This window comes from Telopea speciosissima, chromosome 1 (genome assembly GCF_018873765.1).
Source record: "Telopea speciosissima isolate NSW1024214 ecotype Mountain lineage chromosome 1, Tspe_v1, whole genome shotgun sequence".
Lineage (NCBI taxonomy): Eukaryota > Viridiplantae > Streptophyta > Magnoliopsida > Proteales > Proteaceae > Telopea > Telopea speciosissima.
Window position 1 is genome coordinate 38,049,279 of NC_057916.1, and position 27,781 is coordinate 38,077,059.

The window sequence follows — 27,781 nt, forward strand, 5'->3', positions numbered from 1 at the left end:
ACTCAAGAACCAAAACCCATAACCTGAAAGCAACAGCTAAACCGAAAAGATACAGGGCAACCAACACAATAATAAAAGAGAAAAGAGAAAAAAGAAAAAAAGGAATAAATGGTTTCCGAGCTGTTAAAGTTTATTAAATACTACTAGACAGGCCAGTCTCAGTAAAGCCCTCCCTTATAGTATTGTTTTTAGACAATTGAAGAAAGAGAGGAACTTGTTATCCTTGATATGTATTTATATGTTTTCAGATTGCCAGATTCTTTGCTTGAATCTAGCAGCGACTAACAATAATGGCTCCTCCGCGTCGGTTACACATCTCAACCTTTGTGCTGCTTGTTTTTGCTATTTTCTCGCTCTCTCATCCGATCAGAGCTACTGGTAATCATTCTTTGCTTTTTCTTCGTCTTTCTAATTACATTGATTTCCACATCGTTCCCTCTCCCCCCACCCCAACCCTTTTTTTTTTAAATCTGATTTTTTCTTATCTTGTTATTTCATTTTGATTCTTCTTTCTGTTAATTTTAGACAAATGGGTGTAATTTATTCTGAGAAATTGATTTAACATTGTAATGAGATTTATATTTTCTCTTGTTGGAAGCATTGTATTAAGAATCTGAACAAATCTGAAAATGGGTATCTCGGTTATTCATTAATGAGTGAGGAGAAACAAATGTGTTTTGCTGGTCCTCTTCTTTAACTTGTCAGGAGGAGCTTTTAGTTATTACTGGGGTATTGCTTCCCTACTATTATAAACTCGAGTTTAATCAATGGTATGTTCTGCTCTTTCTTTCTAGACCCTCAACTATTCCCATTTTGTCAGATCATCTGATTTATATCAGTTATTGTTATAGATTGATTGCTGACAGAGGTAGCGCAGAAATCCCCAATTTTCATTATTTTCTTCTGTTTCTTTCTTTCTGTGGAAGAAAATCCCCAAAACGAACCCTATTTTCAGATCTACAGTCTAAGATGTAGAAATGGCCTCCAGATCTACAATCTCTATGTGGACTAGACACAATGCAGTTAGAACATGGAGATTGAAGCCTGGAGATTTCTTTTTTCTCTTCTCTCCCCATTATTCTTTTCTTTCTACAGAAGAAAGAGTTGGTGAGAGGTAAAGTATTGTGGTAAACTATCCACTCTATGCCCTGTAATATGGTGAATCGTTAATTCATGGGTTTTGGCAATGCACATTTGTGTTTTGGAGTAAGCACATCATTTAGGGACAAGATGCATCTTTAGAAGCAGTCATGGAAAAGAGGAGTGAAACCTCTCTTTTGGGCCTTCTTGGAGGTTATCATGGAGAAAAGAGTAGTACATTTTCTCTTGAGGCAATGTATCTGAAGATCATGTGAGATTAAAATATGATACCCTTGATGTCAATGGGATGAGTATTTGAAAAGCTCTATGTGGGAATATTATGTAGCTCTCTGAGGGATCTTTCTGTAGCCTATATGTTCTTCAAAATTTAAACTCTTAATCTAGCAAAATATGTAGCATCCAAGAAAATATAAAAAATTTACATTTAGTAATTTCATTGAAGAAGTTTGATGGTGAAAGGAGAAAGAATATACCCATTTGCTAGCAATGTACTGTTTCTGTGGTCAGTATTTGGCTAAAGAGCATGAGAAGTTGACAACCATATGTGGATCATATTCAAAGTGTGCCAGTAATCAAAACTTATTCCAGTAAAAAATGAAATGAACATTTCTGGAATATTACCATTTGTATTTGATCCTTTCCTATTTTTATGACCTGAAGTGCTCTCTCTCTCTCTCCACCTGATGTGACATGAAAACAACAGATGCTGATGGTTTTTCCTTTTAAAAAAATTAGAACGACATCATCATCCAGTAGTGTTTCTTGCCCAAACTAAAACTGGATTTCATGTTTTATCTGTGTACTTGACTGTAGTCCTCAAAACCTCTGCATCAGGATTTGTGCTCACCAGTTAGTGTTTGTCGCTAAACTGACTCCTCCTAATGATAGTGAAGTAGTGAAAGTGCTTGAATTCTAGCCTAAATTGTTCTCAGAAGAGAAACAATGTAGCATAATGCTGTGTTTTTGTTGCTGTCTCTGCGCATTGATATGCAAGAAAGATTATTGAACTTTTGTTTTTAATAACAGAATGAAAACACCAAACTGTGTAGCGTTTGGGGTGAAATTAACATTTTTTCCCTAGACGTATGGAAAACGGCCATGTAGAGACAGAGGTCATATTGTTGGAAGCTGTTGCGTCAAGAAACCGTCAAGGGGGATCCTCCGATGACGTAGCCTGCCCAGAGGAACAGAGTAAGCACAAGAGAGCCGGTCTTCTCCGGTGGGGAACTCTCCGATTCTGACGTTAGGTTTCTTTAGCAGCAAATAAAACACTAGAAGTCAAGATAAGATCTGTTATGGTTTATACCTGAGTATATATAAAGTAGACTGTAGATAGAGGCGGTGGTAGAGAATCCCGTTTATTGAGTCTTCTATTCATGGTAGGAGATTCCCCGGAGGAATCCTTTTGGGAAAGTGATCCCTAGTTAGTAGGAATCGTAAATGCTCCTTGTGGAGATGTAGTTTCCTTATAGGAGTGTGATGATAACTGACTGCGGCATATTAGGAATGGGATTGTCCCCACGTGGTGAATAATGTCCCTATATAACTGAACCCATGGTTCTGGGTCATTTGGTGACCCAGTGGGCTTTTATCCATCGGACTGTTCCTAGCCCTGATGACGTGGTGTGATAACATTGGGTGGCTATATTTAGGTATATCAGAACCCCAAGAGAGGATTTGGCTGTTGTGAGGATTTTTGGATGAGATGTCTGACCAAGTCTGAAGCACTGGAAACCTTGAAGGAGCCTTGTGGTGCCAAAGCCATAAGGATTTGTGTTCATATGAAAAGATAAAAACGGTTTGGTAGCTGAAATGAAATAATATATAAGCATAAACAAAAGACAAGGGAATGAAAGACTCAGGATTGAATGATAGAGAAGTTTATATGAGTAGATACAGTTCAAAGTAAAAGATGGAAGGACATGATGAGAAAAGGATCTCTCCAACTCCAATCCAAACAAACATAGTTCTGACAGCAACCAAACCCCCACCATGGGCTGACCAATTCGCTAGGCTTCTACAATTATTCTCCAACCATCACTATAGAATTAAAGTTCACTTAAGCTCAAGTATCCAGATTACATATCTTCTTTCCAAGCTCCTTAACAAGTTTTTGGCTAGATTTTTCCTGTTGTGAAGGTTGACAGCTATCACTGATCTACATCTCTCACTGATAGAGGGATAATTTTATTCTGTGACTCTGTCCAGTAAAATCTGTATTACATCATTCCCCACAAGTCCATTAACATAGAAAAAAGTAGAACACTTGAAAATCTTATTTTTAGGGGTATGTCACTGGCTTTTTCATTATTTTATTTCTGATATAGTTCTGCATTGCCAGTGGAGATATATGATTTAAATCAATTGCACTCGAGTGTTGGCATTGATACTTGATTATTGCTTACTGGTCCCCTATATCATTGGGAATAATCCCACATCAGTCAAGTCTGGGACCTTGGGTGCCTTCATATACCAGTTGAGCCCCTCCACCAAATAGTTTGACATTTTGGTTGGAAACAAATGTAGTATCATGTTGAAGTGCCTATCCCAAAAGCTTAAGCTATTAGGTGGTGGGGTGCAACTGGTATATAAAGGCACCCAAGGTTCTAGAGTTGACAATACTGAAAAAATCAAGCTTTGATCCTATTCATTTGTTGGGTGTAGGGGTTCAGAATTATACCCAGAGTAGCAAAAAAATTTTTGCCTGCTTGTAAAAATGAAATTGTTGCCTTTTACAGAACTACTCTTATTTTTCCATTTTGTCTCATGGTTGATATTTTAACACACTTTCTACAAGATACTTTGCAGATGAGAAAGGGCAACTTCTTCAAGATCTCAACAAATACCGGGCATCCTTAAATCTGTCAACCTTGAAAGAGAACAAAAATGCAGACTGCTTTGCAGATCAAATGGCTCAGCAATATAAGTCACAACCCTGTACCAACACTACGGGTTCTGACACTGTTCCAGGCACCGAGACGCAATTTTCCAACTATCCGGACCTTCTGGCCAACTGCAATCTTAACACAACCGACACAAGAGATGGAATGGTAATGCCTGCTTGCGTTCCTAACTTGGACCCAAGTCTTGTACTCTCCAACTATACAGAGTCCCAGTACAATGGTTATCTCAATGACAGCAAATATACCGAAGCTGGCATTTCTTCTGAAGGAAACTGGGTTGTTGTCGTTCTGACCACAGACACATCTGGAGGGAATTTTGCGCCTGAAACCAGCTTGGCTCCCAAAATTGGTGTAACCTGCACTTCTCTGAGTTTACTCTTGGGCTTCTTTCTTGTTTTGGTGAGTTATAAGTTAATATGAATCCTTCAGATAAAATTTGTTTTACCTTTACTAGTTTCAGTGTGCTTCACTATCATTAAGAAAATGTAAGATGAGAAACTGTCAAACGGGATATAGGGAGCTTGTTAGAGAACTACAGAGATGATGTACCAAGAGGTTAGATTGCAAGAACATCTTTGTGAACTACCACACCTTCTGAACAATGGTAGCACCATGTGCATGTATGTAAGATGATGGGCTGCAATTCCGGCCGATCCCTCTCATGGCAGTGCCCCACCATTTAAGGGCATACCATTGTGAAATAATATGCTTTCAGGGCAAGTGATTAAGACCCATGTTTTTTCAAAACCGACCTCTAGTTCTCCATTCCTTTCTAGTTCCTAGTGGAAATCATTGTAAGTGTTGGGGTTCTACTCAAAAGGTGGAAGTAATAATCTCCCATTGTATTTGAGTAATCCAATGTGGAGATTTAGAGGTACTTGGGCACCCTCTCTTTACAAGTTAGCTTTTAAGGATGAGTTTTACTCAAGTGATACCAAATTTCGGCAAAGTCAAGGCATGAGAACCGTGTGTATTGGATGTGAATAGCTTGATTTGAAGACTTATAGGTACTTCGCACCTTCATGAAGAAATGATTATATTGAAACTAAATCGATTATTAGTTGGGTTTAGTTTATCAGTTTGAAATCAACGGATTCTTGGTTAAACCTGACATTGACTAATGATCTTGAGGGTTTTTGAAGATTCAACAAGTTCTAAGGATCGAGGAAATAAGAATAATGAGACTATGACAACTAAGAGACATGGATTGAGGAGTGAATTGTATTTTAGCATTATGGAAAAAGAAAAATTTTCACAATCCCACATCGTATGTGCGATCTAAAATTTTTCTTTTTTTCATGAGGATATAATCGGATTGAAACGAATCAAATGTAATCTTTAAATCTACTTGCCCACGAAATTTTAGCTTACACGAATTATTAAAGGTGTCGATTTTGAACTGGAACCATCCAATTATAATCGGAAGTAACTGGATCGATTATTAATTGGTCTGATTTGGCATTTTAGTCCCAACCACTAGGGGTAATTTGGAGTTTTGGACTACTGAATCGAATTAACCCGAATAGCTTGTTAGAATTGATTATGGGGTTTCATGGTGTTTTATCTAATTTTATCAGACTTTACATTTCATAGTTTTTTTTTTTTTTTTTTTTTAAAATTCTAATTTTATCATAGATCAAGTATTGGCGATTGTGGGCTCAAAAATCACTCTTTTCAACCATAGACGTAGCGGTTTTTTTTTTTTTTTTGGTTTTCCAATACTAGCTGATATCAAACATTTTTATTAGTCTCCTATCTTGATGCTGTTTCTTTTCATTTTATTTCAAGGGATATAAACACTGGATATAAACACTGTTGTCGATTCCCTTGCAAGGAGGGCTCTATCCATAACTGGATAGGATAGTCCGATCCCTGTTTCTCTGATAACTCTGTTTCAGAAGCCAGGCGTGTAATCCGTTTCTATCTATAGCTTTCAGTTTCACCAAAAAAAAAAAAAAAAAAAAAGAGAAACTGATTAAGGACCGGGACCTAGTCCAGGTTCCCATAAAGAGCCGAGTACTTAATTTATATTCTGCTTTTTGTTTTTTTATGAAATCAGTTCAGGAAAGTGTTATAAAACGCAGCCTAAGAGCAACTTTTATTGGGAATAATTGCTTTTTGGCTTGAGTTACTGATAAAAGGACAAGGGCGGGGGGGGGGGGATGAAATAAAAAATCCTTCTTTTCTGTTTTTTGCTGACAAAAATCCTTCCATTCTTGTTTGAGAATTGAAGGTATGATATTTACCTATAATAAGATTGAATCACATATCTACCCAAAAAAAAAAAAAGATTGAATCACATACGCAAAGGTCAATAAATTCAATTTAAGACACCTGAAATCGGGTTCTGCTTAGTGAAAGAAAGATCATTTCAAAGAGATACCAAATGAATATTTACAAGGTATAAAAACCCAGAATTGGACATTCAAATTAAAATCGGAATAGAATAGAATGGGCTCGGTTGGGAATCAGCTGAAACCCTAAAAAATGATGGAGTTGGGAAGAAGCACTCCCCTTGGTGTCAATCCCAAACCCTAAATACTATGACAGCAGCACATTACGATAAAATAAATCTCAACAGAAAAACAGTATTTATAACAAACAATAACCTGCTCAGCTGCATTATTCAATGTCCTAAAGCTTTGATTTTCCAGTTTTTTCCCAATGTAGTATCAAGATAAGACAACCTCTAAATACACCCACTCACCAAAAAAAAATGTAAAGTTGAGACAACCTTCCACACCATCAAAATTTCCCTAATTTGCCAGGCAAGAATATTCTGTACAGAGCAATAGTTGGGAAGATACGTACATCTAACACTCCCTAGATTGGATTCAAAATAGTTTGGCTGGCCAAATGGGTCTACAGTCTCACCGCTAATCAAAATGACATTTCAGTGGCGCCATCATTACTCATCTTCTCTATGTCCTCTTGCGACAACAGAGTTCTCTTGCCACCACTTCTGGTCTTATCATATGGTTGAGCCATCTTCCTAAGAAACTGCACCCAGCAAACAACCAACTATATTACTAATTCCAAATAATTAACAACCTGGACCAAATGGAGGATCTGTGAAAATAGGGCTGCACATGTCCCATGTAGAAGTACGGAAACTCTTCCACCTGGTGATGGGATTACACTGCCTATTTTAAATATCTAGTAGTAGTGAAACCATCAATAACCATAAGAACTTACATCTCTTGCTATATGGAGAGCCATGTCAGTGCTCAAGTTCAGGTGTGCATCATGTAAATGTGACAGTATCCAACCAGGCAATTTAGACCGCTTGTCATGGCGACTATACCTGTACAGATAAAAGCAAACCCTGTCACACACTGGACAGCACAAAAGTGAATGATATATCACATCACACCCTTAAATGGACAAATGGAAAAGATGCAAATCTTATCAAGCACATATTGTCTGATGTTTTGTAGCGTCACTCTTTCTGAGGTCTGAGTAGCAAGCAAGATTTCTATTTTGAAGACAAAGATACGTAATAATGGTTCAAATTTACTAGACCAATAGAGACTATGTGATTTCCCAGGGTAGACTTTGATGGTTGTGCTGTAACTTTGAATTACTCCTTTACTTCCACCCCCTCCTCTCTCACATGATTTGAGGACTGTAATAATGATGCGGGAAGAACATATGCAATGCAGCCATACAGAGACGTAAATAATATTAAAAAACCATAAAATCAAGTTTGGTTGTGAACAACGGCATCCCAACCTGGGATGACTGAGAAAGAGGAAACAATCATTTTGCATTTCCCAAACACACCAAAACAAGCCAGCATGTTTATATGCCGAAGCATTCAACTTTCTAGACAGAAGGCAGATGAAGACCACGATGAAACAAACTTCATCAGTGTCGGGCAGAAGACCATAGCTGACAGAAAAGAACCCATATAATGTATGCTAACTCAATATAAAAGTAAACGTAAATTAGAAATATAACCCGGACAAACTTAAAAAATTATACAAGTGCTTTCAAAGTAACCAATCGTTGCACACTTGCACCTGCAATTTCAACTGTGTTTTTAAATTAAATCATCTTGGATACCCTAGAGGGCAGGCCTTGGCAGGTAAGGTTGCTCCATTTTGCCCAAGTGAACGTGGGTTCAAGTCCGGAAACAGCCTCTCTACGAAAGCAGGGGTAAGGCTGCGTACATTATGACCCTCCCCAGACCTTGCAGTGGTGGGAGCCTCATGCACTGGGTACGCCCTTTTTTATCTTGGATACCCTACCAGCTTTCCTTTTCAGTTCCATCCAAATATACAGTCACAAAGAAACTAACGGCAGAAGGTTTTTTTATTGGGGGGGGGGGGGGGGGGGCACACCTAGTTCTGCCTCATGGAAGACTGATATGACGATTCCAACTGTTGGATATCTAGGGAATGGTCTGGATTTGCCACATGTCAAATTTCAGCTTCAAATTCAATTACTACCTTCTCCCATGCATGTCCATGCATCCTCTTCGTAGTCTTGGAATTTTTTTTAAGATTTATGTTGCCATGTGGCCAACTCCACTTGGGTCGAATTCTGAAGAGTGGGTGTGGAACCTTGGGGGACTACCTGTGCACAAATTTCAGGACCATCTGACCTGCCACGTGGCAGAATTAGGTGCCCACCAGAGCAATTGAATCAGGGCAGCGCTAGGACAATCCTGGAGACTTTTGAAGGTGGAAAAGTCCTGTAGATACAGGACGATTAATTTCCTAAGTGTAGCTCATTTTGCAATTGACAATAGATAGAATACAAGAAATGGTACTAGATTCATGTAACTAAATTTAACAAGTTGAGTAAGGTCTTCTTGATTGGAGCTGAGACAACCACCATAATCAATTACCACATACAAGTTAGTCCTATGTGGTTCATCTATTTTCCATAGCATTTTGTGAAACTCAACAAGAAACAATACGGCAAAGATTGCATACCTCTTGTCAGCAAAAATCATCATCCCATAGTCCGCTTTTGAACGAATGACTCGGCCCACACATTGAGCAGCTTGCCTCTGCTCCAATACATACCCATCAATGAAGCTCAAATCTTAATAAAGGAGTAAATCTTTATGACTAAGAGTGTAATACCCAAAAACATTTTGGAAATCCTAATTGGTGGTACATACTATGATATAAATATTTAAATTATAACCTGATATTGTAAGTACATGGCATGTGTTGTGCATGACATTATAATGCATACAAGGTGCATAGATGCACATTTATTATATGATGTATGTGCATGTGAGTGCATGTCTGCATGATACATGCAAGAAGGTGGGGCTCGTTCAACCATGAACCAAGTCACCAACCCAATATTTTGGGCCAACATTAACCTAGTCTAACCAAGTGTAGCTTGGCTCTTAAAATCCTAACCTACTTAGGATTCCTAAAACTGTGTGTGAACAGCTTCTCTTGAGAAAGATTTTTTTTAAGGAACAATGTTGAAGGGGGGCTGTTGTCTTTATTAAAAATGGATATGTTAGAGATAAAGAAGAGAGAGAGAGAGAGTGGGAATCCATGGGAAGGAGAAGGAAAAAGAGAGAAAGAGGAGAGAAAATAGGGGTATAGTTGAGAGAATGTAGCAGAGAAGGAAATAGAGGAGAAAAAGGACAGAAAGGAAGACTGGCTGGATGAGAGAGGTAAAGATAAAAGAGGAGAGAAAAAAGAGAGTGCATGCTGTTCTAGAAAGAAAAGAATGAAAAAAGAGGGCTGCCTGTTAGAAGAAGAGAAGAGACAGAGTGAGAGACTAGCGTGGACTAGAGAAAAATTAGGAGATGAAGAAGAAAAGAAAGAGAGAGGGAGTTAAAGAGAATCTAGGAAAGGAAATGGATGAGAGAGAGAGAGGAGAAAAAAACCGTGAGTGAGACAAGAAGAAGAAGATTATCTTGCTGCACTTGTGGTCTGGAGTTCTACTTATTGAAGAGTAGCAGAGGATTGAAGGGAAGATTAAAAAAGGAGATTGCTACTACTGCTGCTGCTATTGCGCTCGAGTTGGCAGAGCTCTATTTTTGAGGATATTGCAGTAGAGAACTAAAAGACAAAGAGTTCAGCGAATATGGTTCCAGATTGCACTCACCTGTGCGTAAGTCTCAAATTTTTGCATTTACGATTTCAGATTTAGTGTTTTATTGTTCCATGACCTACTCCTGAAATCTGAGATTAGATTAGGTGTTCTAAGCTTGCAAGATTGAATCCAGAACTTGGATTCAGGTTCATGGATAGAAGAAATCATGTATTGATCATGTATTCTGTCTGCCGATCTGAGAATGTTTTTATCTCACTGTGAGGAAGGAATTTGGATCCCAAATTTGGTGAGCACATATACGACATATAGATAGATGATTGTACCAATTTTGGGCTCAATCCAACTTCATTTGGTATCCCAACTAGATGCAAACTCGGGTCTGATATGTTGCCGGGACAGAATATGACCCTGAACTTAGGGTCATATAGAAACCCGACTTAGACTCAGCGTTTTGACTTGAAATTTGTGGTATAACTATTTGTGAGTTTAGTTTAATCCTGGAAAATTTGGAGTAATTTGGATTCGGGAATTGGTAGTTATGTATTGCTTAATTTTGTTGTGCAGATTTCCGGCAGCATCTGTGCACTAGGTTTGGGATATATGAAATCTTGAATTTTGGTTCTGATGTTTGGTGGAGAACATAACCTAAGGGTAATTTAGACACCTGAAAATTTTGGTGATTTCCGGCAGAATCTGTTCACTAGATATGGGATATATGAAATCTTGGAATTTGGTTCTGGTTTTTGGAGGAGAACATAACCTAAGGGTAATTTAGACACCTGTAACTTTGGTTCTCACAGGAGGTGTATAAGTGGGTGAATCCTAGTTTTTTTGGGCTGTTACAGACGAACCTGTCGGCAGAATTTGTGACAAAGTAGTGCAGGACGATTATAAAGGGGGAAAACATATTTAAATGTAGGATCATGTTAGACAAGGTAATGAAATTTACATTATGTACAGGTAGCAATTGATTTATCTAGATTGTTATTTTAGGCGACATCAAGATAAGTAGAACATGACATATTTACATCTATATATGTTCCAGTGTTTTCATATGTTTTTGTAAGTGGAACATAGCATGACTATATCGATATGTATTTGAGTAAGTGGAACTGAGCATGTTTATATCTATGTATACTTGTGTAATTTCACATGTGATGGTATGTTTGTATTGAGATGATATTAATTAATGAGATTACATGGATAGTGAGCACAAGTATCATGTGCATGGTATATTGGTATGTGTCATGACTGTTTTAATTGAAGAGATTTCATGCATGATCTATATGAGCATGTGCATAACATGAATGAAATGATATGTTGAAAGGTGAACTGCTATTACATGGTAATGGACTTGACTGTAACCCTACCAACAGGGGATTACATAATTTCGAGCCCCTTATATAGGGTACCGAACTGAGGAATGATGTTATGATCCTCGGTGGCCCGCAAGATGCCCCCGCCTGACCACCGGGATGCCCCCATGTGTGGATCACTTCAGTGGATGTATGTACCCTCGCCCAGCCGCAAGATGCCCCGTTGAGCCAGCGAGATGCCCACCTATGGTGGATGTATGTTACATGCCCCGCTAGCCACAGGATACCCACCTGGGGTAGATGTATGTTATGTACTGCCTAACACCGGTAATGGCCGACTACAGCTGAGGTCGATGTGTTCTCTATGTATTGCCTCACTACATGTACGTGCAATGGCAGTCAGTCATACCTGTAATTTATTTGCACTGATGGAAACGAAAGGATGTGTTTTCGCATGGATGGAAAAGATGTGTTTTTGCGCTGATGGACAAGAATATGTTTTTGCATGATTTACGAAGTAATGTATGTACTTGTTGTATATGATGTGGATATGCTCTGTTCTATCTTACTGGGCTTTGCACCTCATCCTGTTATTTTTCCTTACAGGTCAGTAGCGGAAGGTAGCTTAGCAAATGGAGTAACAGATGATTAATCGTGCCAAATTTATCTACTTCTATTTCAGCAATTTATGGTTTTTTTAATGGTTCAGATGTAATAATTTAAATAGTTAGCTTTAATTGATCACCAGACCGTACAGACATTTCCGACACTATAGACTTTGATGAGATTTTATATGTTTGGGGAGTACTCTATAATATTTGAGTTTGTTTATTAAGAGGAAATTTTGTCTGAATTTGCAAAGTGTGCGAGGGAGATCTAAGCCTCACAATCTTAACCCTAACGGGTTTGGGTTGTGACAAAGAGAATACTGGGTCTCAAAGGTACACATAGAAGGAAAGTATGGGCATTCAACTTCCACATGTTTTAAGCCTTCAAATGAACAACTTGGTCCTCAGCGAGCAGCATGCATCATCTGCTCAACATGAAGCTACTTATTGTTCTGTATGATATGGGTATCACGACTCACGGGATGGACTTTACATATTTTCTGCGTCTCAAAGAAAAATATTGCAGACAAACATATGCAAAACCTGCCGCAGAACGGCTGTTTTAATGGTATGCCTTTTGAACAATAAAAAGTAAATTGCCAACCTTTCTCAATACTTGCATACCCATCTAATACCTGGGTGAACAAAAATTTCCTCTCCCCAGAGGTCTTTAAGACACATTTTCATTTCATGAATAAAATGTGCACTTGAAACAAGACTGCCAAACAAGTTCATTGCAATGTGATATATGGAAGTGAAGGAACCAGGTACCAGTGCATCAAAAGTCAGAAAATCGCCTTCTTTTATCTGAAAGGTCTCCCGTAAATATTCCAACCGAGCAAGCAATATTCTGTGAAATGGAAATCCACTTTGGTTATGTTTGGAAACAATCAAAGATGAATTCGTTGCAAATAAAGAATGTTAAGATTCTGCATGTTTTAATGTACAAACTCAATAATTTCTAGAAAATTAATGTCATTTTACTTACACCTAAACAAATATCAGAAGTCTTATAACTTAAGATAAAATATCAATGCCAATGTGTAAAAGAACTGGAAACAATTATAATTCCTTAATGCATCATTAAAATATAGAACACAAAGGAATAATATAAAGAACACTTACCTGCTCAGAGTGTATTGGAAAGGAACCCCAAACATGATCACTAATCTACCATAATGTCGATCAAAATCGATACCTTCCGCTACTTTTCCCCTGCAATAACACAAGACCAGCATTTCATTCTCACCCGAAAGACATTCACTCTCCCCTTCTCCCCCTCTCCCCTCTAATAAGTAACTTCCAGAGACTTTTTTCTGAATATTTGAAATTCTTGACTAATAGAATATATGCTTGTACCACGTATGTTCATGATAAAACCATGTATAAATTTGATTGGGACATAACAAACCTAATTGGAACAGTTGGTTTGTATCCTATATCCTTCCAAAGAATATGTAAGAACCTTTATAACTTGAATTGGAATGTTATTTTGAAGGAATTTAAATAGTTAAACTGAATGGACTTTGGCTCATCAGATCTATTTACTTTAGACATCATTAAGTATAGTTGTCAAGGCATCACATAGGGGTCCAGGCGCCTTGAGCGCCTTGTTGGTGTCGCCTTGATTTTGGACCCTCTCCAATGCCTTGGGTCGCCATGACAACTATGACTTTAACAGTAAAAGAGAGGGAAAGGAAAAGAGAAGCAGCACATGAAAACAAGTGGATTGCAGAACGAGACTAACATCAGCTTATGCAATCTTCCTCTTTTTCTCCAGATATCAGCAGCGTGATTTCAAATTGACAAATATCAAATCACAGATTAATGCTTTAAGATGATAAAGACATAGAAGTTGATGTCTGCATCAAGTTCAGGAAACAGTACACTACAAAGAACTGGAAGTGTGGAAACATCACTTAACCATCTTAAGAAAATTACCTGGCAACAGAGAAAAAGACAGCACCCCTCCCGCAATCACAAGCCCTACGATAGTTATCCAGAGCCAATGTAGTTTCTACAACATCCTGGGTCTCAATAAAAACAAGCTTATGCTGCATAATATCCTGCAAGAAAGACAGAATCCAATGTCTATCTCATCAACTTACCAAAATTTTCTAGAAACTACTGAACTAGAAAATTCTAGGTTACCACTGAACCACCCCCCCCCCCCAAAAAAAAAAAAAAAAAAATTACAGGGACAGTAGAATAAAAAATGATAAAAATACGAAATTAGAGAACGGGAAAGTAAAGAGCGTGACAAGGGTGGGGGTTTGTCTAATGCAAGGCATGGAAAAATGATGCCGACAGCAACTGAAAATAATTCAAAGACATCAATGTGTAATGATTGTAATCCTGTAAGCTACTAGAGAGCCTAAAAAGGTTATACATGATTTACTAGTTCAACAGGCCCAATTAGATCCAAATTGAAAATAGAAAGAACACAGTTACAGTTATCAAGGCATCGCCTAAGCGTCCTGACGCCTTGGCCGGCATGTGCCTTCTCGGTGTCACCTTGCGTCTTGGCCCCCTCCAACATATACACACACAGTACAAAATGTGATGCAGTTAGAAGAAAAAAGGCCAGGTTTTAGGCCAGAACCACGTCCAAAACAATGGACATGGTTCTGGACTTCTTCTGGTTCTAGTTCCTAGTTCGAGCCAGCCTTTGGGACAGCTGTATGGGACCATTTGGGCTGTCGCATACTTCAGGTGTGGGTCCCATATGGACAGCTGGCATGGATGAGAGATGCTGTCAATATTTCTTGAGGATTTCGTATCTTTTATTGACTATTTGCAGAAGTTGCTATTTCCTTGTATTGCTATTGAGTCAATCGCTAGATTGATAGGAGTCTCTATTTACTTTGAAGCTTCTATTTTGCTGTTAGTTACCTTTTTACAGTTAGCTTGGCCACCATGCCTCTCCCCACGATTTTGGGAGTTGCTATTCTTGTATTAATGCTACGGAAATTATAAATAAAGATGAAGGGAATCCTAACCCCACAGTTTTGAGAATTGAAAAACAATGTCTTCTTTAATGGAGTAGCAGTCTTGTGGTGAATCAAGATGCAATCCTAGGTGGTGATTCCTAGGTTGGGACTGGTGAAGCCTTTCCTGCAAGCCAGTGGTGGTGAAGCCCTGGTCATATTCCTTTTATCTTCTTTTTTCTTTTTTACTGTTCTGCAGAATTCCAGCAGCCATATACATCAAACTGTGACCTACATTGGTGATTTCTAACCTCTACTTTGTGTCCTATTCTTAGTCCTATTGTTGCTCTTGTTTTTCTTCTAACACTCTGGAGGATTTTATCGAGTATACCCTCATGCGATTTTCTGTTCTGTCCATTATTTGCACAGAAATTCAGACATGCATATCTCCCTAACCGGTGGTTGGATAGCTTCCAAATTTCAGTATGTTATTTTACTCCTGGCCCTTTACATTTGATCCAAGTTTGATGTTCATCAAGCAACTGTGTGTGAATTCTAGCTGTTTTCCTTCAAATTTCTGATTTTGTCTCCTTAGGGCTGTTTTGGTATGGTTTCTATTTCAATTTCATGGGGTCACAAATTGAAATTATGGTGTTTGGTATGTGATTTTTTCACCTTACTTATGAGAAATTGAAATCCATTTCATCCAACATAGTGAAATAGCTGAGGACCTGTTTCAATATTGAAATTTAAATCAATTTCAAGTCTCTTTTGCGCTTCACTTTAATGAGCATGTGTTAATAACAGGAGTAAATGTGTCATTTGACATGTTTAAAACACTTGAAAGCAAAATCACTCTATTCACCGCCACCACCACCACCATCACCCCCTTCCCAGCCCTGCCCCGCCCCCCGCCCTCGTCTACACCTCCGCAACCACCCCCTTCTCACAAAGAAATATATAGAATCTATTCTCAGAAATTGAACTACCAAATGGATTTCTTATTTTTGAAATATTTCATATTGATGCAACCAAAATAATTTCAATTTTTGACCAAAAATCTATTTATTGACTATTTTTTTAAATCAATCTGAAATTGAAATTGAGCATTTACCAAATCAGCCCTTAGTTTCTAATTTCTATTCTTGCTTGTTTCTCCTAATCTAACTACCAGCTTTCTTTGATATTTTAATCACATACACACCCCATTAGGACCACCAATGTATATTAGTTTCAGCTTCATCGAGTTTATAGTTAGCAAGTTCTATCCACTTCAAGTTTCTGCAGTGTTTATCAGAATTTATGTTCAATGCGATTCGGGTTTTTTTTAGGTTTGATAGTTTTGACTCATTTCCAATACTCATTATTCGGTATCTGAGCTATGGCCGACAGTGATCCACAGCCATCCCAGCTCCTCGTAATGATGACAAGTTTAACCACCTCACAGAGCTGATAATTTACCAAACGTGTTGCAAACATAGAACAGCAGTGTTCAAAACCTAAGATTGCTAGTTATAGGCCTCGATATGGCATATATGGATACTCTACAGCAACTAACTTTCCAAGGACTCTAAGGGAACCTCAAAGAATAATAATACACTCACCTCCTCCACAGCCGCAGCCTACTTTTGAAGACCATATGCATGCCTAGTTTGAGGTGGGCACTTCCACCTGGCTCAACATGAAAGACTTCCATAAAATGAAGATGGAATTAAAAGATTACAATGTTCGACACGATCTTTAAGTATTCTATGATTGGTTATGTTGTTCAGAGGATTACTTTGATTGATTTAGTCTAACAGAACTCCAGAAGTTGCGACTTGGTCGTGCTAAGCAGATTTCTCCTGCTCGAGAACGGTGGAGAAACCAAGAAAGGAGAATGCAAAACATTAACGCTCCCATCACCACTTGGGGAGAGATGAAGGAAGCTTTGAAAGCCAACTATTTACCCCCAACTTTTAAGGCCCAGTTGCATGAGAAACTGAACTCCCTTAGACAAGGTACCATGACAAACTGAAGCTTTGAAAGCCAAATATTTACCCCCAACCTTTAAGGCCCGGTTGCATGACAAACTGAACTCTCTTAGACAAGGTACCATGTCCGTAGCAGAATACATGGATAAATTCGACGCCCTCGTGCCACACACAGGTGTTTAGGAGGAGGATCAGCTGACATCGCACTTCATGTTGGGATTAAGGCCGGACCTACGGGACAGGATTGGAGTTGCTGATATATTTGACTTACAGGATTGTTTTTAGAAAGCACTCCGAGCAGATTTGTTGAAGACTTCAACGAGACTGTTTGGCTCTCAAGCCGGGGAGAGAAGAAGGGACTTTACAACTGATAGACCCACTACTCAACCAACCCCTACAACTATCCCTGCACATACCCAAAAAAAAGGGAAGGCACCTATGGACAGCAGCCACAGAACGCAATGTTTCCATTGCCAATAGATTGGACATGTCGCAAAATTCTGTCCTTTACGACAACAATTGGATGTAGTAGCACTGTTGAGGAGGATGAAGAGGTGGAGGCTACCAAACCATACCCACTTTAAGATTTTTCTGTCTATGATAATGATAAGGACACTCAAGGTGTCAATCTTATGTCTGTACACTATCACTAACTAGTAACACCGATGAAGAGAGCGGCAGTGTAGAGGACAAGGAACTTGGTACTATCACAGAGATTGTGACAGAGGTTGACGGTACAGTCCTGGAGCTTCCCAAAGAAACCCAACTCAATTGCAGCTGAACCTGAGGTGGAGCATGTTGAGTTTGTAATTCCACCCAAGTTCTTTGAGGAAAGGGGGACCGCACCTTGAAGATTTGTTCCCTACCTATCGTGAGAAACCGAAGGACTTGTATGGGCTGAATTTAGGTATCCATCATACACAGTTGATCCCTTGACTCACTAAAACTCAAGGTCGAGTTTTTTTTCAAGCCGGGGAGAGCTGATGCAGTTCGAAGACAGGCCAAGTTTTAGGCCAGAACCAGGTACAAAGCAATGGACACGGTTCTGGACTTCTGGTTCCTAGTTCGTGCCAGCCTCTGAGCCAGGCAGCAGCGTGAATGAGAGATGTTGACACTATTTCTTTAGGTTTTTATGTATTTTAGTTGTTATTTTCAGTAGTAGCTATTTCCTTGTATTGCTATTAAGTCAATAGCTAGATTGATACAAGTTTCTATTCTGTGAAGTAATTATTTTGATGTTAGTAACCTTTATTCAGTCAGCTTTGCAGCCAAGCCTCTCCCCTCGAGTTTGGAAGTTTGCTATTCTTGATTTGAGGCTATGGAAATTATAAACAAAGATCAAGGGGATCCTACAACACAGTTTTGAGAATTGGAAACCAATGTCTCTTCAATGGCACAGCAGTCTTGTGGTGAATCAATATACAACCCTAGGTGGTGATTCCTAGGTTGAGACTGGTGGTGAAGCCTTTCCCACAGGCCAGTGGTGGCGAAGCCCTGGTCATATCCCCTTCTATCTTCTCTTCTTCTTTTTTACTGTTCAGCAGAATTCCAGCAGCCATATAAATCAAACCGTGACCTATATTGGTGATTTCAAACCTCTACTTTGTGTCCTATTCTTAGTCCTATTGTTTCTCTTGCTTCTCTTCTAACATTCTATAGAATTTCATCAACTTACCCTCATGCGATTTTCAGTTCTGTCGCATCATGTGCACAGAACTTCAGACATGCATATCTCCCTAACCAGTGGTTGGATGGCTTCCGAATTTTGGTATGTGATTCTATGCCTGCCCCTCTTATTTTCTCTTAGTATAGTCATGGTAGAAGATCTCACTAATATCTCGGTTTCGTGGATTCTCGAGTCGAGACACAAGGCGATGCAAATATTACATTTCCTCGACTGAGATCTTGATTTCTCGACCAAGATCTCTGTTCAAGTTTCGATCTCGACTCGACTCAGTCAAACCAGACCAAAACCTTAGTTATTAAAGTACACTTTCGGTCACGATTTTGACCTTTTCTCCCTGTCTCACCTCTCTGGCTCTACTGTAAAGAAAAAACACCTCTAAGTGAGGGGTTTGGTGATTTTTTTTTTGGCAAATCTCATATCAACTAAAGATTAAGTTTGGAGATTGGAGATTGACGCTTCAACATCAAGAGAGGGAGCTACATTTCTTATCAATAACAGTTTTAGATTAAAAAATACTTCTCAAAAACTACTTTTTTCATAGGAACATGACCAATACTTGTTTGTTGACTATGCAGTTTGTATTCATAATCACCATGTATGATTATGAATATGATGCCTAATGCTTAACTATGATTATTGTTTGATGTTTTTTTTATTCCTAATGCTCAATTAAGTTGTTTTACACCTCTACTTTAACTATATGTACTAAATATTGTGTGCAATAGCCTAGGGGTAGAGCTCACTTACGCCATAGACTACCAACCTAGGATCCGAAGACCAAATACCCTTTTGGGTTTGAATGAATTTGTAAAAACTAATGTTTCCATTGTGTTTAGAAGGCCTACAATAAAGTGGATATCAGGTTTCAAGACCTGTCTTGGTCTATGGCCACCGAAACCCACCATCGAGTCTTGACAGGAAAAAATACATAAACTCGCCGAGATCTCAGCATAACTTGGTTTCGTGGCTGGTTGAAACCGAGTCGTAAAACCTTGAATGTAGTGTATTCCTCGCATGCTTTACAAGTACTCGTTTATCTATTCCCATATGTCTTCACTACCTTTTCTATCTCATTCATCTCCTAACTCCACTCACCTCACCCACTATGAGGGGAACGTCTTTCTTTTGAAGGAAGGCCTGCTAGAAGAGAGAGAAACCGACCCGGAAAACCTCTTCCCATAATATGTTGGACTTCTATTAAAGTAGAGTTAGGATGCATACCTTCGATCCAAATTTGGTGTTCATCCAAGCAACCGTTTGTGTGTTCTAGTTGTTTTCCATCAAGTTTTTATTCTCTCTCTTCTTGCTTGTTTATCCTAATCTAACTACCAGCTTTCTTTGATATTTTAACCATATACCACCCATTAGGACCACTAATATATATTTAACAAGTTCAATTTACTTTTAAGTCAAGGTTTTAGGATTCGGTTTCGCCCATCCACGAAACCAAGTTATGCCGAGATCTCAGTTAGTCTATGCATTTTTTTCCCGTCAAGACTCGGTGCTGGGGTTCGGTGGCCATATGATCAAGATAGGTCATGAAACTTGACATCCACCCTATTGCAGGCCAAAGACAATGGAAACATTAGTTTTTCCATATTCAAACCCAAAATGGTACTTTGATTTCGGACCCTAAATTGGTAGTCTATGACGTAAGAAGCTCTACCCTAGGCTATTCCACACAATATTTAGAACGCATAATTAAACTATTAAAGTAGAGGTGTAAAACAACTTAAGTAAGCATTATGAATTAAAAACATCAAACAATAATCATAGTTAAGAATTAGGCATCATAATTAAAGTAGAGGTGTAAAACAACCTAATTAAGCATTAGGAATTAAAAACATCAAATCATAATCATAGTTATGAATTAGGCATCATATTCATAATCATACATGGTGATTATGAATAAAAACTACATAGTAAACAAACAACTATTGATCATGTTTCTAGAAAGAAAAAAAAAATTTGGCAAGTATTTTTTTACCTAAAATATTCAGTTGATGTGAGATTTGCCCAAAAAAAATATCAAAACCCTCACTTGGAGGTGTTTTTCTTCACAATAGAGTGAGAGAGGCAAGACAGTGAGAAAATGTCGAAATCTCAACCGAAAGTGTGCTTTTATAACTAAGGTTTTGGTCTGGTTCAACTAAGTCAAGTTGAGATCGAAACTTGAACCGAGATCTTGGTCGAGATAATGTAATATTTGCATATCGCCTTGTGTCTCGACTCGAGAAACCACGAAACCGGGATATTAGTGAGATCTCACCAAGATCTTGCACGGTTGTACCATGCTTTAAGTTTCTATCGTGTTTATCAGACTTTAGGTTCACTGAGATTCAGGTTTTGTTTAGGTTTGATAGTGTTGACTCATTTCAGCCTACCATACCTCATACAGATGGAACTCACAATCCAGTCTTGTTGGGGGGGGGGGTGTGAGAACTAAAAAGGCATACAAATGCCATCACCTGCAAGATTCCCATTTCATTCCAACTATTGACAATTCCATCCATGTATGAGTAACTGACAAAGAAACAAACAATCCCATCTGGCACAGCAGCCACCATCTCCAGCAAGAGTCTTCCATAATTTCTCACAACACCCGGATCACTCCTCATGTCAAACTTCGTACTCACAGGAAGCTGATCACTGAAATATCAAGAAAATGGTTGAATAGATAAAGTTAGAAAGCAAATAAATAAAGTAAGTGAATGACCCTTTGAAGTCCAAAGTAATAAATACCCTCTGCTTGCAAAGCAAATGCCCAAAAAATAGAGGTCAACAGAAAAAAATTTACAACCAAGATACAGCTTTAGATCAACAGATGCTCTTACCTCCCTCGAGTAAGTACCATAGGACAAATGCAATCCCTTGTTAATGACATTGTAAAGCTTCGACTAATCACCGGGTTGAAATTAAGAAGGCGAGGATAGAGATCTATCGGGCTTAAAGTTCCAGAAGTTATTATAACTGACTGGAACCGTTCAAAAACTGGCTTTATGGCAAGAGAAGCATCATGACAGCTGAGCTGGATAACCAAACAAGAATGTGAAAAATGAGCAGAATTTAAGAGTAAATCTAAGATACAAATCTAGCAGACTCTTAAGGACGATTTCTCGGTGCACAAGTTCTATGGTGCCATGCAATCGGGGAACATCATTTGGCGGCTCTAACAGATACTCTAGTGCAGAAATCATTAAAAAAAACAGTTATTGGAATAAACATCAGGGAAGCAAAGAGAAGCAGAATGAAGTGCGCAAAATGGTCCTGTGTAACAGATGAGAAATCCAAGTGGACATATGCTCAATATCAGGTACCTTAGATTTCCCAAATTTACAAAATTTAGATAAAAAATGAACAGTTGAGAGGAAGATATACCTGTAATACAGGATCGGGTATATGCGGCATTCTCTCATCAACAGGTTCAATGATGATTGAAAAACCCTTGGTGTATGTTCCCACCAGTGTTGCAAAGTCGCAAATTGTTTGGATATGCAAAAATTCATCAGTATCGGTTATTTCCAAGGTCAACAGGAGGGAGTACATTCGATCATAGCAAAACCTCAACATTTTCTGGTCAATACCAGCTTGGGCATTTATGGAAGCAACAAAGGCAACAGGCCCCTCCTTCTCTACATTCTCTGTATCCAAACGCCCTTTCAAATATTGTATCAATCTTCGTAAAACAGAGAGAAAATGTTCTGCTCGACGAATATTTCCTGGCACAGCCTCTTTTAGTATGTCATCAGGCAAGGCAGGGTTTGCCAGCCAAGCATCGGTGACTGCAAAAACAAAAGAGTTAGGTTGTGGGGCAGTAAGAGATAAGGAGAACCAGAGAAAGTCAAAAGGTCAACTATGCCCACAAATTTATTTAATCCACATACGAGATAGACTTCCCCTTTGTGCCAAACCCTCAACAAGCCGGTTGTATTCAGAACGCAATCTGCTGGCATCGGTTGCCTTGAACCTTCCTACCATGTCAAACATTTTGAAGAACGATTGGACATCAAGCTTTAATAGGAGAGTAACAGAGCAACAAAGATAGCATGCATAGCCATACAAGAATGTAAAATTGGAAACACTAATTTGAAATCTCTCTCAAGTCAAATTTTCCAGGTCAATCTTTTATTTTAATAAAAATAGAAGGCAGACAAAAAAAAGCAGAAATGACACCTTGATTTTACTGCCGTAACCTCTGACAGAAAAGAGTGTAATCTCTCTAAAACTGTAAAGACTCCGACAAAGTTAATCAAGAACTCAAAAGGAAACAAAAACATTTGTAAGGCATTGCTTCTCCTATCAGAAGAAAGCATAGGCACATGGCAGAAGAGATTAATGCAGCTGAATGGTATGGAAAAGAGGGAGATGATGGCAAAAATGGCAACCATAGCTTCTATCATCATAAGTAGAAACAAGGAATCTAAACCAAGAGATTAACATGTAATGTATTTTGGACACCTAAAATGTTTGACATTTTCTGTGAGCCTCATCATAAGTTGAGATTTTTAAAAATATTGGCAATTAGGCTTTCATTACTTCTCAACATAGGTTTTAGACTTAAGAAAATAACAAAACAATCTTGGTCTTAGACAGCAATGATGAGCAATCCATGAATGAGAAATCAATAGCTTCCTAGCCTCTACCGCTGCGTTGCACCTTGTATAGAAGGGCTTGCTTCAGTACTGCAAGACGATAAATCCAAAAGCTGTTGCATTTAGAACTGAGGGAAATCAAGGATATTTTTTTTTTTTTTTGGTGAAAGGGAAATACCACATCAATTGAAATCCGCCTCAATGTGCAACAAAGACAAAGAGAAGAGAGGTCTAAGAACGGAAAGAAGATCACAACGAAGTTAAAAAAAAGAAGAAAAAGACAGCTTTACGAACCAAAATAGCTCTCAAAGGAAGCATTTTTATCAAGATAGTAAAATGTAAAGCACTAGCAAATATCTAGAAATATAACAGACCGCAACACAAAACAAGCAATTACCTTTCGATCTCCTGATTCAACCTGTTGAGATTCCTTGTAGCTCCTTCAAGCGTCTGCCGCCTCACGCTCACACTAAGCGCCTCAATGCACACATTATCGATATTATGAGCCTCATCAAAAACCACGACACTCTCCCTCTGCACCTCCTTGGATATGATCCCCGCGACCTTTGGATCAAGCAAGTACTGATAACTATAAACGACAACATTCGCAAACTGAATCATATGCCGTGCCAAGAAATACGGGCACCACCCTTTTTCCTTGCCGAATGCCCTCAAATCCTGTAAAGTATAAACCCCAGGACGCAGGACCGCATCGGAACCAGCCTTCTCGTAATTCTCGAAGAACGAACAGGTAGGAACATCAGGATTCTCTACAGCCATTGCACGGACCCAGCTGGCGGTGAGCTTGCGGCAAGCGGCGTCGACGGAGTCACGAGAGTTGGCGGAGAGGACGGAAGGGTTGATGCATAGATTTTTGCGAGAAGAGAGACCGAGAGCGAGGATGCGAGCAGAAGGGCCGAGGTAGCGGAGCTGGTAATCATGGAGAAGGCGAAGCTCGGCTAGGGTTTTCTCCATCTCATGGACAGTACGGGTGCAGTAAAGGAGTTTAATGGGATTGGAAGGTTTGGAGAGGGCGTAACTGGTGATAAGGGCGAGGAGGGCAATGGTCTTGCCGGTACCAGTAGGCATCTCCAAGAGGCAATGGCCTTTGGCGTCTAGAGCTCGCTTGAGATCCATCATGTAGGCGTACTGTTCTGGGTAGATGTGATCGTAAGGGAAGTACACTGTTACGTCCTCAATTTGGAACTTCATGGCTGCACAGAGTTGCTAGATTGAAGAATTGGAAAATAAAAGGAACCGAAAGAGAGCTCAGCTATATAAGCCTTTACATAGACGTTCTCTTTTGTCTGGAAGACGGTAAAGAAGAGTAACTCGCATCAGACGCCTCCGTCAAACGAACCCACTCTAACAGTCTAACTACCATTTTCCGGAATCGGCCCGTCAATTCCGATTCAGATCAGATCATAATCGGTTGAAAACAATTCCAAGAACCCTAGAATCGACTGATTCGCCGATTTTTGAAACTCTTCTCCCAATGAATAGATTTTTGTTCATAAAAATTATCCCTGCTATCCCTGCAACACTTTGACCATGCCCCGTACTCAATGTTGGAAAGGTAATCCAATCTCGGCACAGAGTGAGGAGATGAATATTTATTCTCTCAAATGCAGTGCACTGCCCAGTGCATCTACATGGCGCATCGGACGATTCATAACACAAGAAAAATGTTGGATTTTTATCCTCTCAAGTATTGCACTTGAGACGATAAAGACCCATGAGGAGACTAGGGGTTCAAAGATTAACAAGCATGTCTAGGACATAGTGATTCTCTACATGATTATATTTTCTTCTTTGTTTTTAACAAAACATGCCTATATCAAAACACGTGTTTTGTTTTTTTTAAGTTGGTTCTTTGTGGGAGAGAATAGAAGGTAAATCTTCAATGGGAGTCTTCCTGGTGGAAGTTCCTCGATTGGCCACCAAGTTAGGGTCTCTTTGATATCACTTTTCATTTTCATTTTTTGACAATTTTTCATTTTTTCATTTGTTTGGTATCACTTTTGAAACTTGTTTTTAATTAAAATAATTAAAAACACCCCCAAAATGATAATAGACTCAAGAGTCTATTACGAATTATGACCAAAATCTATTTTTCCTTCATTTTTTGGCTCTTTAATGAGCATGTGCTAGCCTGGCGAAGTATCATTGAAGGCAGAGAAACATTTTGTTATGGCCTTGGCTGGAAGGTGGAAATTGGCAGGGATGTTCTCAATGGGGAAGATAGGTGGATCCCATCGAACAAAGGTTTCAAACCCAGATTTCTTAGACCGGATGGATGCTGTGTAAATCGGGTTTCAGACCTAATTTACTTGGAAAATAGGTTCTGGAAAGCTGATATTCTCAATGAAGTTTTTCATCCTTCGGATCGAGATGAAGTCCTCAAAATCCAACTGAGTTTATTTCCTCAAGAGGATAAGCAATTCTAGGCTGCTTCGAACAATGGGCTTTTCTATATTAAATCAGCTTATCGACTTTTGTATGATTAGAAGGCCCAAAATCAACAAAATAAAAGAAATTCGTCAAGGCAACACCGGTGGGATCAAGTGCAAGAGAAGACTTGGAATTCTTTATGGTCTTGCCAAATGCTGCCAAAGATCAAGAACTTCCTCTGGCGGGCTTGTGCACACGGGCTAGCAACAGCAGAAGCACTCCAACAGCATCAAATCCCTATTGATCAGGGGGCCAAAGGTGTGGCATGGCAATGGAGTTGGTGAATCACATTCTTTTAGAGTGTGATTTTGCAAGGGCAGTATGGTTCGGATACCCTCTCTTTTTTTCGCTTCCTAGGAATGATGCCCCAAGTTTTCATAAATGGATCGAATCGTGGGAAGTTATCAAGCCACGGGACAAAAATCTCTCAAACGAGATTAAGAGCATGGCGTCTTTTTGGGCTTGGCAACTTTGGCTAGCCAAAAATGATCATGTTTTTAAGCGAAAGTCTTGGTCCCCAGAGAGGTCATTTAAGCAACGATGAGAGCTTTCAGGGATTTTGCAGAGATCAATCTTCAAGATAATGGAGTTCCCAATAATTAGCTCCCTCAACCCAGAATCTCAGAATGGCATCCTCCCCCACCAAGTGTAATCAAAATTAATAGTGATGCCTCCTTGGTCCCAGGGAAAAATGCAGGTGGACTCGGTTTCACCCTTCGCAATTGTCATGGTGAATGCCTTCGGGCAGTGTCTAAACCAGCCCATTTTCATACTGGCCTCATCGGAGAAGCCTTGGCTATGAGGGACGTTGTTCTTAATTTATGCCTTGGGCAACTATGTGGAGAAGGTTGTGGTGGAATCTGACTGTCTCAAGCTTGTCCATCTAATCCAAGATACCTCTAGGGCAGCTCCTTCTGAGATAGCCAGTATTGTTCAGAACATTTGCCATCTGATCTCATATTTTTTGCAATGTGATGATGTAGCACATGTTTTTAGGGAGAGTAACAGCTTTGTTGACTCCTTATCCAGGAAGGCCCTGTCTTGTGCGTGCGAGACGGTTTGGGCAATTTCCAGTCCTTGGATCCGGGAGCTGTTTCTCGCTTTCCTAGTGAATGAATCTTCTTTTAACCAAAAATAATAATGAGCACGTGCTCATATGATCCAAATATGAGGGGTGAAATAGACATTTTCTTTTATTTTTAGAAAGACAAGCCCCCTCCTGCTTCCATTCTTATTTTTCTTCTTCTCCATCGTTCAACCCATGGTGAAGATCCACACATTAAGACAGCAGGGTTTTCAAAAAACCAGAGAACAAAAGAAACAAAGAAGGTTGAGACAGCCATGGTTGTAGCTCCCTAAGCCAGGGAAAAACCGAAGAAAACAAGCCCTAAGTCTCTTATTTCCCTTTACCCCCATCGATTGCAGGAACATTAAACCCCATTTCCGTTTTCTCTGTAACCGATTCCAAGCTTAGTAACTTACGAATAGAGGTGTAAAAATATAAGTCAAATTTACAGGAAAAGAAAACAATGAAATAGAAGTAACCATTTAGCTAATCACAGACTATGGGAAACAACTATTACCTAATGTAATGCGATGCACAACATCTGTAAGTTGTAGTAGGAACTATAATGAACATGAAACTAATGAAAACTACATAATGAATTATAATCAGAACTAGACAAACGTCTTCTTCTTAATGATTTAGGAAGATGAGAAGTACTGACCGTAGCAGAGAAAATGGGAAGAGAAGAAGAAGACTAAGAAGGAGATAAAAAACATGGAATATTGAGAAGGATAAAGGTCGGATTTGTAGGATGAGAAGAAGGCATGACGTTTATAGCTGTTATTGTTGCATATGAATGATTGTTTAGTGTTTAGTTATGAAAATGGAGAGTCCCTCAAGGAATCTAAGCTTTTTAAAGGAGTCTATTGTTCCATTTTTTTTCTCTGTAACCGTATAACCGTCTATTATTACTATTATATATAAAAGATAATTAGAAATCCCAGATTTCACCCATTCCATTTGAATCGGCCCAGATTGATGTTGTATTTCAGGAGATTTATGTTAGAGTTGATTTGAGAAAGAAGATGGGGGATGGGAAAATTTCTTCACCTACCACTAAAATATATATGGGCTTTGGGCCAATTTCTCTAAAACAAAGTCTGATTTGGGCCCATTTGTTCAAA

The 27,781-nt window shown here is 39.0% G+C and overlaps 2 protein-coding genes across 2 annotated transcripts in view; one reads left to right on the top strand and one right to left on the bottom strand.

Annotated features, from left to right (window-relative positions):
* Positions 1-208: 208 nt before the first annotated feature.
* Positions 209-27,781, top strand: part of LOC122669649 (uncharacterized GPI-anchored protein At5g19250-like) — a 29,729-nt gene continuing 2,156 nt past the window's right edge. The window contains exons 1-2 of the mRNA XM_043866466.1: positions 209-378; positions 3,910-4,428. Of these exons, the coding sequence (XP_043722401.1) occupies positions 291-378; positions 3,910-4,424 (603 nt within the window). The 5' untranslated portion in view covers positions 209-290 and the 3' untranslated portion in view covers positions 4,425-4,428. The remainder of the gene's footprint in view (positions 379-3,909; positions 4,429-27,781) is intronic.
* Positions 6,579-24,387, bottom strand: LOC122669641 (general transcription and DNA repair factor IIH helicase subunit XPD). The gene is made up of 11 exons (XM_043866454.1): positions 23,538-24,387; positions 22,433-22,515; positions 21,927-22,330; positions 21,383-21,576; positions 21,017-21,197; positions 13,903-14,027; positions 13,087-13,176; positions 12,733-12,811; positions 8,945-9,021; positions 7,200-7,308; positions 6,579-7,004 (listed from the first exon to the last, which is right to left on the bottom strand). Exons 1-11 carry the CDS (start codon positions 24,350-24,352, stop codon positions 6,885-6,887), a joined length of 2,277 nt encoding a protein of 758 aa, XP_043722389.1. The 5' UTR covers positions 24,353-24,387; the 3' UTR covers positions 6,579-6,884.